Below are 12,233 nucleotides of genomic sequence, written 5' to 3'. Positions count from 1 at the left end.
TCATGTCACCCTGGATTTATTAATTTATACAGACTACACATGAGGAATACAGGGACCTCAAAAACTTTTAGCAATAACAGAATTTTTTTTCTTGCCATCAACCTTTACAACAGATATTTACTGAATGATTTCACATACAGCTGCAAATAAAAAATTACTGAAAAGTCTGCAGATTATTTTCTCAATTAACTGTTTTGTCCATAAAATGTCAGAAGTAGTGAAAATTCCCATGATAATTTTCTAGAGCCCAAAGTAAGTTCTCCAAATTGTTTGTTTTATTCAACCAACAGTTCAAATCCAGAAAGCTGTAGTTTACTGTTACATATGACTTAGACAAGCAGCAAATACACACGTTTGGGAAGCTGGAACCAGATGAAGGTTGAAATATTTTCCTGAAAAATGACTGAAACAATAACTTATAAGATTTGCAGATTCATTTTCTGTCATTCTGTGAACTGATTAATCAATTAATTGTTCAGACTCTACTCTTCCCACTGTGATTATTTGACTGAGACTACTTATTATTCAGTGTGTGCTGGGGTTCAACTTCAAACCTTTTCACATTCTATAACAATAATAATAATAATATAAACCATACTAACAGTTGTTCACTGCATGTTTTCTTCGCTGACAGCCTGGGCTCATGCCTCCTGTGATGTGATCAAAACACTGCAGGGGCAGAGGTAGCTGCAGCCGAACCTCACCTCTGACCTTGCTGCTGCAGGACTTTCCTCTTCTGGGTACACGAAAATAAATAAAAATGGAAGATGAGAGACCTACAATATGGCTCAGGTTTTTGACAACTGCGTGACCAGGTTACAAGTATGTTCATAAAGTGGCCCTTAACCCACTTTCCATGTCACCTTCTTTCTTTTGGGCTTTTATTTTGTAAACAAACTGCTGGTCACAGCATTTGTTCTCTAACCACCCATAACAGATCACAGTCTCCAAACACCAAATAAAGACAGTTCATGATTTTAATATTTCATCTCTCCAGCTGTCTCGATCCCGCCTTTGTCGCTTTCGGGCAAGTTCTGGGAAGTAGGCACTGTTGTATGGCCTTTCCCTCTCATTCATCTCCCTCCCTGGCTCCTTGTCCTTTCCTTTGCCGCTCCTCTGGTCGAGCAGGGCCTGGGCTCGCCTCTTTTCTTCAGCCTCCCTCTGTAAACGCTCAGCACGTAACCTTTCTATGGAGCTGGAAATGATAGAATACGAATTTTGTTGCTGCTCCATGATATTATCCATCACATCATCACAGTCATATTCCCAATGGTTCGTTTATTCATCAGGGAAATAAGAGCTGACTACAAGAACACCTACATACTCTGAATTACTGGGATGACATTCTTACTATGGTTTATTGCTATAATATTAAGAGCAGTTTGTAGAAGAAATCTGTTGATTAATAAATACCCAGACAAGCAATATTGATAATCTTACCTCTCTCCACTGCTCCTCTTTTCAGGTTTGTCTCTTTTTTCCTTTTTCTTGCTCTTGTGGTCCTTTCTGTCTCTTATTCCAAGAGCTTTCTTCATATCTTTCAATGGGTCCAAACTATCCTTCAATCTACGATCCTTCTTCTCTCTCTCCTCTTCACTTATTCCCTTTCTCTTTTCTTTTTCTTTCCTTTCTTCTTTTTCTTGACCGCTTTTCAGGTACCATGGAGTGACCTCCGACCCTGGTTGAGGTCCAAGAGACACCAGCAAGCCGATGGCACGCTCCTGCTTTTCCTGAAAACACAAACAAACAAACAAAACAAAAAAACAGGAAAACCAGTGGTTATTTAAATTAATTGTTTGATGAGATGACAGCAGTGCTGAATAGTTGTTTAAAGCTTCTGAATGTAGTTGAGGGCAAAAAAACAGTAAAATGATTTAAATTTCCTTTGACTCATATCACTAACATTTTGACATTTCCTGAGACTAATCAGAAAACTGGATCACATCCTTGTACTTTAACACTTTGCCCTGAAATAGCAGTTTCATGTCTGTTGTTGTTGTATTTACCCAACTCCCTGTCTGCATTAGTTTTTCCTGATTATCATGCTCAGACTGTTTACACTACTTGTACATGTATTATGGCTGGGCTGCATCCGGAATACGTGTAGCTTTCTGACCACAACAAGAGACTGACCGCTTCCATTGGTTTTAAATATGTGATCAATATACCAGCATCTTGACATGACTGAATGATAAAGGTTGTACAGAAATATTCTCAACTGTGGCTCAAAGGTCCAGATGGATAACTGGGTTAACAGGTACACTGTTTACTCAATATGTCATGGATCTGAACCTGGATCACAACACTTTTTCCTGGCCACATTCCATGGTGCAGTAATATCCTTTCCACAGACAAACACCGAATATGACACAAATTTCTGGAAACATCAGTTTGTGTTTGACTATTCAGACAATTGGTCCAAGGTATGTGTCTGCACATCTTGGTTCCTAAAAGATCTGTGAGTGAAACAGTAAACAAGCTTTGCTGAGAGCAATCTTATGTAATTTGAGCTTGAAGGTTCATTGTTGACCTTGGAAATAGTAATTTGATCAAAAAATAAAAAATAAAATAAAAAGGAACATCTTGTCAATAGGTCCATTTGGTTTCAGACAGTTTTCTCACCAACAGATGGAGTTTTCTGAATTGTCATGGGGATAGTTTATTTGTTTGCTGACTGGAATATGGAATTTCAGTCAAACAATAACAGATGGTTGTAAATAGGGAGGAGATCATAACCACTGAATCCATACTTTTATAAACTCCATAATAACTGAGAAACCATCATCCATAGATGAAGGCCACAAGAAGTGGCTGAAAGTTCTGAAAAAATACATTTAACTGTAAAATTGTTTGTCAGGTCATCTTATTAATACAAAAATGACTGCTCTATTATCCTGTTTAAAGATCCCTCTCATCATGAAACGGGCATAAATTAAGGCTGAGAACTAAAAGATGCTGCAAATATATATAAGGCCCCTACAATGTCCTCACTCTTCTTGGTAAGCTTTCATACTAACGCACTCATAAATAGTAAGATAACTTAATGGGAAGCTGCATAAAGTAACCAGCGTTCACCCTTTTACATTAAAAATGAACATTATTAAAGGAAACAACATCCGAGAAAAATGACAGGAGTAGTAGCATCATCACCTTTTCATCTTTCTTTTCTTTGAGATACTCTTCATTCCCCTTCTTCTCTGAGGACTCCTCCAGAGGAAAAAGATTGAGATGCTGCAGAGCTCCACTTCCTCCACTCCGTTCATTATCATCATCTTCATCATCATCTCTCCTTTCTCCTGCTGCCTGCAGAGTAGCTCGGGATTTCCTTCTTAGATACTCTGTACGTGCCTGTGAAGATCATACAGTTAAATTAACACTTCTCTTAAACAGTTTCAATAAAAAACTGAACATTATAACATTCATGAAGGAGGATTTACTACAGGGCTGTTGTATTAGACTGCACTAGTTTTAGATAGATGTTGCTATAACTGCCAACTTCCACATACACAGTCATAGACAATTTTATTAATATCATTGACCCTTGTACCAGATACTTATAAAGTTTTTTCAATTTTTTTTTTTTTTTTACTTACAATGGTGTTTAAGCAACTCACAATTACTTACATTTTCAATTATTCTGCAATTATTTTCTTGATTAATTAACATTTTTTTCTTAAGAATGTTAAATATATGCTTCATAAATTCACTTTACTATCATGAAAAACTGTAAATCCTCTTATCTGAGAAGCTGAAAGCAGGGAATATTTAGCATTTTGTTTGAAAAATAACTGAAGCAAGTGACTGATTATCAGAATACTTAATAATCAAGTAATCAATTAAAAGACTGCAAACATACAGTAAGGGTCTCACATGGGGTTTGTCACTGAATCTGCCTATTATCATAACAAGAAATGCTGGTGTCTGTGTGGCACCGACAGAGACAGTTGAGTTGTACTAACTATGATTGATTGATTGATTGATTGATCATCGCTGCAGCTCTGCACATGTGTTATGTGTGTTTGGCAACTGTTGGGGTGGACTCAAACTGTTCACAGCACAAACTCCTACTCTCCACCATCATTGGCACCCTGGGAAACAACAGGTCAACACCGGGGTCACCTCTTGCTCGGCCCGCTCGACACGCCGCTTCGCTTCGCGCTCCTCCTCCGCTGCCTGCGCCTCATCCCTCCGCACACGGGCGACGTTGTCTTTGTTGCGGACATGCCAGCTCTTCTTCGGGAGGATGTTCATTGTCGCCTTGACGACTGTTGGTGCTGCACATTAGCGGTCGGCTAGCTCGGCAGGCTAGCGTCGACTGCAGCGGGAATGAGCGGTGAACACAAGGAAAAACATTCAGTTTGTTCAGAAAAACGGAACATCTGTACGAAGGAATGAGTAGAGGTAAGAACTGGCTAGATGTGAAGACAGACAAACAGAAAAAACACCGCAGTTTCAAGTGTTTCTGTTAATAGTTGGCTCCTGCTAAGCTAACGTTAGCCAATGTTTCTACTTTCCAACTTACATTACCATTAACGACGCAGCTGTGAAGACACACGTTTATCTTGCTTCCTCACAACAAACTCGTAATTTGAAACAATTTAACATTAAAACAGGTCGCAAACACTGTTACTAACCTACTGGGAGAAAAGCTGCAGTTGCTGGAGGCTGCCCCAGGAACAAGTTGACTCAAAGAGGAAGTAAACGTTACAAATTGGTGTAACACCTCAGTTTTGACACTAGAGGGGGCTATAACTTCTGTCATTTTATTAGAGAGGCATGTTTCAGCAGTAGAGGAATATTGTTTTATTATGTATAAGGAACAAAAAAACATACAAATCTATTTTCATGGAGAGAAAAAAGTGGTAGAAATTTGCATTTATTATAAAGGCTTTTCAAAGTATTTACGTAATGTAACCATACAACACTAAATTTAATCTTTTCAAATTTTCCTCCAAAACACACATCATTGTTAAGTTCAGCCAAGAACCACAACACCTTTAATTCAATAATCAAAAATCAAAGTCTCCTATAATCCAGCCAGCATTATATGATGGGTACATATAGTCCTCATGTTTCATGTTTCATGTCCAGACATGTTTTAAGAGATAAAAAAAATACTCTGCTTTAAATAATAATTTACCTGGTTAGAAATTCTTGAATGACACATAGGCATCCCCCCTCACTGAAATATACAGATTTATTATTTTTTATTCCAAAACTTTAACCTACTAGGTACAAGATGTCTCCTTAATCACTGAAAGACATTCCTGAGTGCATGTGCAATGCAGGCTTCGTGTTTCCACATGCCACTTGTGTAAATTGTTTATTGGACCAGGATTTGCACAAAACTAGTGATGTCAAAGTTCATGCTCACAGGTAAACATCTTAAAAGCACATTTAAGGTTAGAACAGAGAAACTTTCAGCAGAAGAATTTGGACACAGTCTTCAAGCATCAAACTCTGAACATATATATAATTCTGCATAGTAAAAGTCAAACATGCAAGAGAAGTAACACTGACCACAACACATTTTTGAGTGAAAGGGGATTATAAGGTAATAAAGTTGGTTGAAAAAAACAAACTTGTTCCATATGTTCAGTCTTGTACTTCTGCATTGTTTTTTGGTATCTGAAGCTGTCGACTCAGCTCCTGAATCTGCTTGACCAAGAACTTCTTGTCACAGCCCTCCTGTAAGCCAAAGACCCGCAATTGCATTAGAAAAACTGAATCCCTGTGTGTATTCGGAAGCAACATAGGCCAACTTACATATAATCAAATTCAAGAACATGTAAGTCTTTGCTTTGCAATACACCATGAAGGTTAATGTCAACAGCTTACCAGTTTTATCTGTGCTCTTAGCAGAGCAACACTTTTCCCATAGACAGAAGCCAAGGCTATGAAATAGCACATCACCACACTGTCAGGCAAAAAAGAGTTGTGATTATACGTCATAAAATGGACCATGAAAGACCATATAATGTGCAGGTAAAATATAGGCTGAAATCTATGTTTAGATTTAAATATAGCACTGTATACACTACAGTAATGGTCCCACAGGAAGTACAAATATACTCACCATGATAATACAAACAGAGGGATGGAGAATGCCTGGGAGCCAATGAAGAAGAGAAACTCCTGTGAGGTTTTGGAGAGGTTGTAGAAAGAGGTTGGAACAATCGACCACATGTTGGGGAAGAAACGGAAAGGTCCACAACCCATAGACGGACTGATCCTGTGAGGACAGAGGGAAACAATTTCTCTTCAACAGTGTGATATACTATGGAAAGCATATTTACCCAAAGTTTCTAGCAGTGCTATCCTGCCAGTCTTATTACAGTACTTTACTTTCTGACTTGCAGAGCAAAAAATTTGACCATTTTTTGTGCTATTTCAGTAAATGAAAAAGCACCTTTGTTACATTTGTTCGAGGACAGAATGCAGCGATCAGCACTCACTCAGCCAGACTGTAAATCATCACAACTGTGGCCAGGCCCCAGCCAAACAGGAGTACCACAAGGAAAAAGAAGGTGGAGGTGGTGGAGCGAAACGTCTTCAGTGCTGGTCGACAATTATAGAAGAGTGTGATCTGAGGGGGACAGTGGCAAAGGGGGCATGAAACAGGGTTAGGGACAAATCCAAGTGGCATTGTGTGAAATGTTGGCTGTATTGAAGCCTCATCGTTACCTTCTTGCTGTAGAAGAGGATGACAAACTTGATGGTGTTGATGAGGGGTAGCAGAGGGCAAAAAAGAGCTCCTGTCCAAACCACAGTCTGACCGTAAACCAGGCCAAGCACATTGGAAGGAACCACAAACTCCTGCCGACCCAGCCACTGAGCCAGCTTACTGGACCAGTTGTCCACCACCATCCTGAAACGCACGAAAACACAGTACAGGCACATGACTATAGAACTTACTGTCAGTGCTGCCTGAGTGATTTAGTAGAAATGTGCACAGTTTACATATTATTAAATGTAGGCAAATTGTTCACATATTGATTTGTACCTGCGTGGAAACTCCACCAGGACGAGCATAGCGATGTTGATGAGGAGATCAAACAGTGTCAGCTTGTACATCTCCTGTCCTACACGTGTTTCCCAGCACTACATCATGAAACAATAATGAGAATGTTTTATCTTTCTTGTTTATGATTTAATTAGACAGATTCAAAATGGGTTTCTTGCAGAATTATGTCACATTCTCTTTTTATTACGGTGACCTGCAGGCAATTGGCAAACTATATCATTTTCCATCACTTTTAGTCTCTCTCCTCTTTTCTCTTGTAGTTGTCTACTGTAGCCCTCAGTTCATCCCACTCTACAATGTGTTCGTGCAAAAACAAACAGCAAACGGGATTTTTGCCTATGTAAACACAGCCATAACAAGGAAGTTCGATTTGAAAAAACAAACATTTTGTCACCACCTAACTGCAGCATGTACTTGTTATCTTTCACATTTGTTTTTCTTAAGCTGATGCTTGTCTAACAGCTTGGCAACTCCTTCAATCCTGATTATGAAAAAGAAGCACCTTTAAAAAGAATTTTCATTGTCAAGTGGTATAATTACCGGGTAGACTCCATGGTTATATTGACACAATTTACAATCTCCACTATTTGTGTCCCCCTCGCAGGTGATCTGACGCCACAGGGTGAAGAGGATAACACCCAGACTCACCAGACGCAGGAACACTGCCCTGGACAAGGAAGGGAATTACTATCTTCTATTCTGGTACTAGGATTATTTAAGGGGTTTAAACAAAGATTAGAGGTTCCTCATGTTACATCTATGTTAAAGATTATTGTTAAGGATTAAACTAAATGCAAATGCTGTGACATTATCATTCTGTCACAGAAATACCAGTACAAACCTTAATAGTGCCACAATGATGGTGGTGCTGGGGGAGTATCTCTCTATTAAGGCGATCTGGTCACACAGCATAGGCACCAGGAAGTTTCCAGTGGTGATGACAATGGAGGGAAGGTACTCAATAATTAAACCCAGGATCCCGTTCTGCCCGCTCATGCTCTGTTTGGAAGCCATAAGGTCACCCAAGACTTAAACAAGACCACATGAGCATCACCACTCTACTTTAACATCATTTACCTGGCTGAAGTTGGTGGCCTTAAAGATGCCGTAGAAGGCTGCTATAATGAGCCCTAATGCAACAAAACACATAAAAATGCGTAGGGAGTACAAAACAATTTTTTGACCCAAAGTCAGAGCAGCTGCCCGTTTCTTTATGCTCTCTTCCTCCAGATCCACCTGACAGAGAGAAAGTAGAGAGGTGAGGTAAGGGGTCAGTAATGATTGTGTAAAACTGTAGAGAGAAAAACTGCTGCATCGGTAATCTTTCCCTTTTTACTATATGCCCTCCCTATTAAGTAGGACAGATCCCCTCTGACCTGCAGCCGGTAGTGGATGTTTTTCTGCTTCAGTTTGGTAGCTCGGTCTCCCAGGCAACCGTAGTCCCAGCCGGTGAACACTATCAGGCTGTAGTTGCCCACAGTGCTGCCTCCTGTTGCCACAGCAACTCGAGCTGCAGTCCCCATGCTGTGTATGAGAGGAGGATACGGATGCAGCTCAAGGTGACTGAACTCTGGGTTAAGGCTTTTAAATTTTGTTCTATTTAATTCAGTCACTAACCTGACCCTTCAGTGAGGCTAAAAGCACACAAACACACACATAGACACACAGACTGGAAATTGACTGTAAATAGTGAACCTCAAAGTGTTTGCTGTGGGACTGACCGTGCTATGATACAAATAAGACAAAAGGCAAAGTAGAAAACAGCAGTGAAGAGGTAGGCCAAGGGGATGTTGTAGGAGAAGTTCCTGTCCTCAACCATTGTGTTGTTGTAGTAGCCATAAAACAGGTAGGAATACTCCATAAAACCCTAAACAAAGAGGACAAGATGGTTACTAAGCTTGTGATAACACGGGATAAGAAAATGGTCACAGATGCCACACTTGGTTATTTGAATTAAATGATTATGTTTAATGCACTTATAATAATGCACTCATCAACTTTGTTAAAGCACTAGTTTGGGATTTTGGATTTTATTGTTTACTTTCTTGCTTAGACTTCGATGTGAAGATCAACACCACTCTAATGTCTTGTCCATTAAACATGGAGCTGGAGACAGGAGGTAGCTTAGCTTAACATAAAGACTGGAAACAGCAAGGTTTGCATTGTCTGGGAGTAACGCAGTCTGTTTTGTTTAAAATGTAATAATAACAATTTGTTGTCCATTTCTTGGTGGTCATGACCTCAGTATCTCTAAAATATAATTTATGGTTTTGTCACAAACAGTCCAAGCATAAATAAAAGGCCAAAGGTGTAAAAGAATCATAATGTCAAATAAGGAAATAATATCTGTTTTGCTATGTTGTTGTTGTGCAAGTCTCATATCTTTGCAGATTATTGCAATGCTGCAGTTTCTCACCGTTCCCGAAAGTAAGTCAAGGAAATAATTATAGAACACCACCAAGCCTTGAGGATTTGGGTCATAATCCATACATTTCTCTGGACCTGGAAAACACAGCAGGAGGAAAGCTTTATGATCTCTGCATATATTTGGAGATTAGAGTATTTCTACTCTGCACGTCTCTCAATGTATAAGCCAGGTAGTTGTCCTACAGTTTGAAGAGTAACAGAAATAAAGGCAGAGTAAAACCTGCAGTGGTGATTCAGTGCAGGTCTCTGACTTGCTTCATAGCAGAGGCAGAGGGTCCTAATTCCAAGACTGTCAACTGGATAAAGCCAGCATCCTCACACAGTTTTGAAAAATCTAATGGTTTTGTTCAATAAAATAATCTTTTCCTACTTTGACAAATCAAAATGTCTGCAATGAAAAAGGCTCATTACTTTTTGTGTATTTTACTCATGGTGAATAATAAACTTTTTCTTTCGATATTATTTTGTGATTAAATTTCTGCTCATGCACCACTGAGGGGGACACCGCATCTGGGGCCACTGTCTCTAGAAACACCCTGGCCTCTGAGGCTGTTGCCTGGAAACTGTTCCATCAAACTTTGAGGATACTTCCTGTTCACCTTAAAAAGAGTTGCGGTAAAACGTCAGAATGAAATGAAGAACTGTGAAAACACAATGCCATGTGTTACCCACAAGTTAAAGCAAAATCAAGAGAGGAAAATCATTACCAGTGCTGTTAACAAGGCTGGAGCTCACAGATCTGAAGACAATGCTGGGGATGATGACAAATCCAGCAATCAGCAAGAAGGAAACAAAATTGAGCACCACCAAGAATCGAAGGAACAGAAAGTAAGACTTGACACCACCTCCGAAGTTCCCTGTGGGGGCAAAAGGGCCATGACTTAGTCAAAATGCAAACATGGATTCAAAGCACATTAAAAAGAAATTGAAACTTTTCTTTGTCTATACTCCACACAGAGTACACGGTATCTATAATCTGTAAAAAAGGCTCACTAATCAAGCCTTTTAATACCTGTCTTAAGTAAGAAGTTGAATGTGTACCTCCAATCTTTTGCAAAGTCTTGCTCCATAGTGCGAAAAAGTAGAGAAATCCTCTGGCAGTGTTTTTGAGTTTGCGCAGTGATTTGGCCTTGTTGCGTTTCCAGGACTCCGCACTCGAAACCACAGGCACCTGCATTTGCTGCACCTGCCTGTAATGGACAAGACATCTGTAATTTGAGTCTAATTATAGGGAAACTAAAGACAGCGTTCAGCTGGTAAATTTCAATTCACTTCATTCTAGTTAACTGCTGACCTGCACAGGTCGGGTGAACGTGCAAAAATGGAAAAAAATTCTGGATACATATGTGGAGAATTATGTTTCCAAATGCAAATGAAGAACAGATGAAGATTTACTTGGGTTTAAATTGATCATTTTTTTCAAGAACATTCCTATTTTCCCTGTAATCTGTACCAAATGACATTGTTCTTTGCAAGAAGTTTCTTGGAAATAGTTCTCAAATTATTAGGAAATTACAAACCCATAAAATAAATCATTACTCAATTCTTTATACAGAATGAATTGCCAGTCAGTAACTGTGTCTGTCGGCAGTTTGGTAATGAGCAAGTTGTGTAAAGGGGGTTTTAGAGCTTTTTATCTGAAAATGTCGCTAAGAGAGCAGTGAGAGTGAACCAAATTAATGAGCTAAAAATCTTTATAAAGCTCAATAAAACCGAGGGGAACTGCAGATTCATGATAGTTCTCTGCAGGTTCATTACCCACTCTAAATTATTTTTCAAAGCTGGATATTTTCACAGTATATGCTGTACAACATGTCTGTAGTGGCTCTTCACCTAACAAATTACTGAGAGTACACCAAAGCTTCAGTAGTTTTCATACCTCACAGCTCTTTTCAGAGCCATGGGCAGAGGGATGCTCCTGAGGTCCCGGGGCGGTCCACTGTTGCCCTCCTCATCCTCCTCCATGGGAGTTGAGCTCCAGTTGAACTGAGGGTAATTCTGATTGGACACTTGAGATGAAACCCGTCGTAACCTCAGAGACTGCTGTTCGCCAGGGTAACCATTCCCTTCAAGTGGTGAAGGACAGAAAAACATGATCATAAGTACATATCAAGAAGGTTCACTCAGATTAAAATGTGATTCCATATTAACAGTAACATTATTTTGATATTTAGTCAATTCGGATGTTGTCTAAAGGTTTTAAATGAATAAAGCAATCAGAAAAACACACTCCCACTGTATTCATACAACTTACTTGAGCCTTGTCTCTGTGGTTCACTGGCCATTTCTCTGATGCAGTTCGACACAAGCAGTTTCTCTGTGACCACATCTAAAGCTTCACCAACAACAGACTCCGAATAAAACAAATGGTGAACCAGCTCGTACGGAGGAAATGCAGTCTATCCAGGAATGCCTTCCCTGTTTTCTTCTCTCACGGACTTTACTCCCTATGCAACTGACCACACAGATACTTCCTTGTATGCTTTAACTCATTATTTCCAGGGAGATAATTACCATTCATTTACAATGTGCAAGGTCTAGCAGCAAACAGGTTCAGCTAGAACATGTTACTGAGGCGCTCAGAGATGTCTGAGCATATTGGAAACCTGAGGAATTATTTTAGAGAATCCATTGTGAGCAGTGATGGAAACAAATGAAATACACCATATAAATATGTGGCTTTTAGCTGAAAGAAAGCATTGACACACTGTTGTGAGGTAACTACGCAGGTGTGTTTGTGTTCACTGGAGCTGGAGAGTTAATGATTTCCCAGTTTGGCAAC

General features: G+C 39.5%; 2 protein-coding genes and 1 long non-coding RNA gene across 7 annotated transcripts; 1 reads left to right on the top strand and 2 right to left on the bottom strand.

Moving 5' to 3' along the window:
- On the bottom strand, nt 1–4,762 carry leng1 (leukocyte receptor cluster (LRC) member 1). Of its 4 annotated transcripts, none has more exons than XM_071470915.1 (5): nt 4,635–4,762; nt 4,120–4,315; nt 3,151–3,348; nt 1,441–1,730; nt 1–1,195 (listed from the first exon to the last, which is right to left on the bottom strand). In XM_071470915.1, the coding sequence occupies exons 2-5, from the start codon at nt 4,249–4,251 to the stop codon at nt 970–972; spliced, it is 846 nt and encodes a 281-aa protein (XP_071327016.1). In that variant the 5' UTR covers nt 4,252–4,315; nt 4,635–4,762; the 3' UTR covers nt 1–969. The 4 variants fall into 4 exon arrangements, with proteins under 4 accessions (XP_071327016.1, XP_071327019.1, XP_071327017.1 ...); XM_071470918.1 differs by having other exon boundaries at nt 4,639–4,678; XM_071470916.1 differs by having other exon boundaries at nt 4,528–4,669.
- On the top strand, nt 4,270–8,785 carry LOC139613910 (uncharacterized). Its single transcript, XR_011686841.1, has 2 exons — nt 4,270–4,401; nt 7,629–8,785. It is a non-coding gene; the product is annotated as an uncharacterized lncRNA (long non-coding RNA).
- Nucleotides 4,780–12,190, bottom strand: tmc4 (transmembrane channel-like 4). Of its 2 annotated transcripts, XM_071470873.1 has the most exons (16): nt 11,706–12,190; nt 11,331–11,517; nt 10,493–10,641; nt 10,159–10,308; nt 9,441–9,526; nt 8,746–8,891; nt 8,401–8,548; nt 8,102–8,260; nt 7,866–8,023; nt 7,565–7,691; nt 7,004–7,101; nt 6,685–6,868; nt 6,456–6,586; nt 6,077–6,232; nt 5,839–5,917; nt 4,780–5,688 (listed from the first exon to the last, which is right to left on the bottom strand). In XM_071470873.1, exons 1-16 carry the CDS (start codon nt 11,734–11,736, stop codon nt 5,596–5,598), a joined length of 2,082 nt encoding a protein of 693 aa, XP_071326974.1. In that variant the 5' UTR covers nt 11,737–12,190; the 3' UTR covers nt 4,780–5,595. The 2 variants fall into 2 exon arrangements, with proteins under 2 accessions (XP_071326974.1, XP_071326975.1); XM_071470874.1 differs by lacking the exons at nt 4,780–5,688; nt 5,839–5,917 and having other exon boundaries at nt 6,107–6,232; nt 6,410–6,586.
- Between the last annotated feature and the right edge of the window lie 43 nt (nt 12,191–12,233).

Source organism: Trachinotus anak, unplaced genomic scaffold (assembly GCF_046630095.1).
Source record: "Trachinotus anak isolate AG129_WGS33_773 ecotype Australia unplaced genomic scaffold, CSIRO_AGI_Tana_v1 ptg000032l, whole genome shotgun sequence".
Taxonomy (NCBI): domain Eukaryota; kingdom Metazoa; phylum Chordata; class Actinopteri; order Carangiformes; family Carangidae; genus Trachinotus; species Trachinotus anak.
Note: the sequence above shows the minus strand (reverse complement) of the source record. Positions and strands in the feature narration are given on the sequence as shown.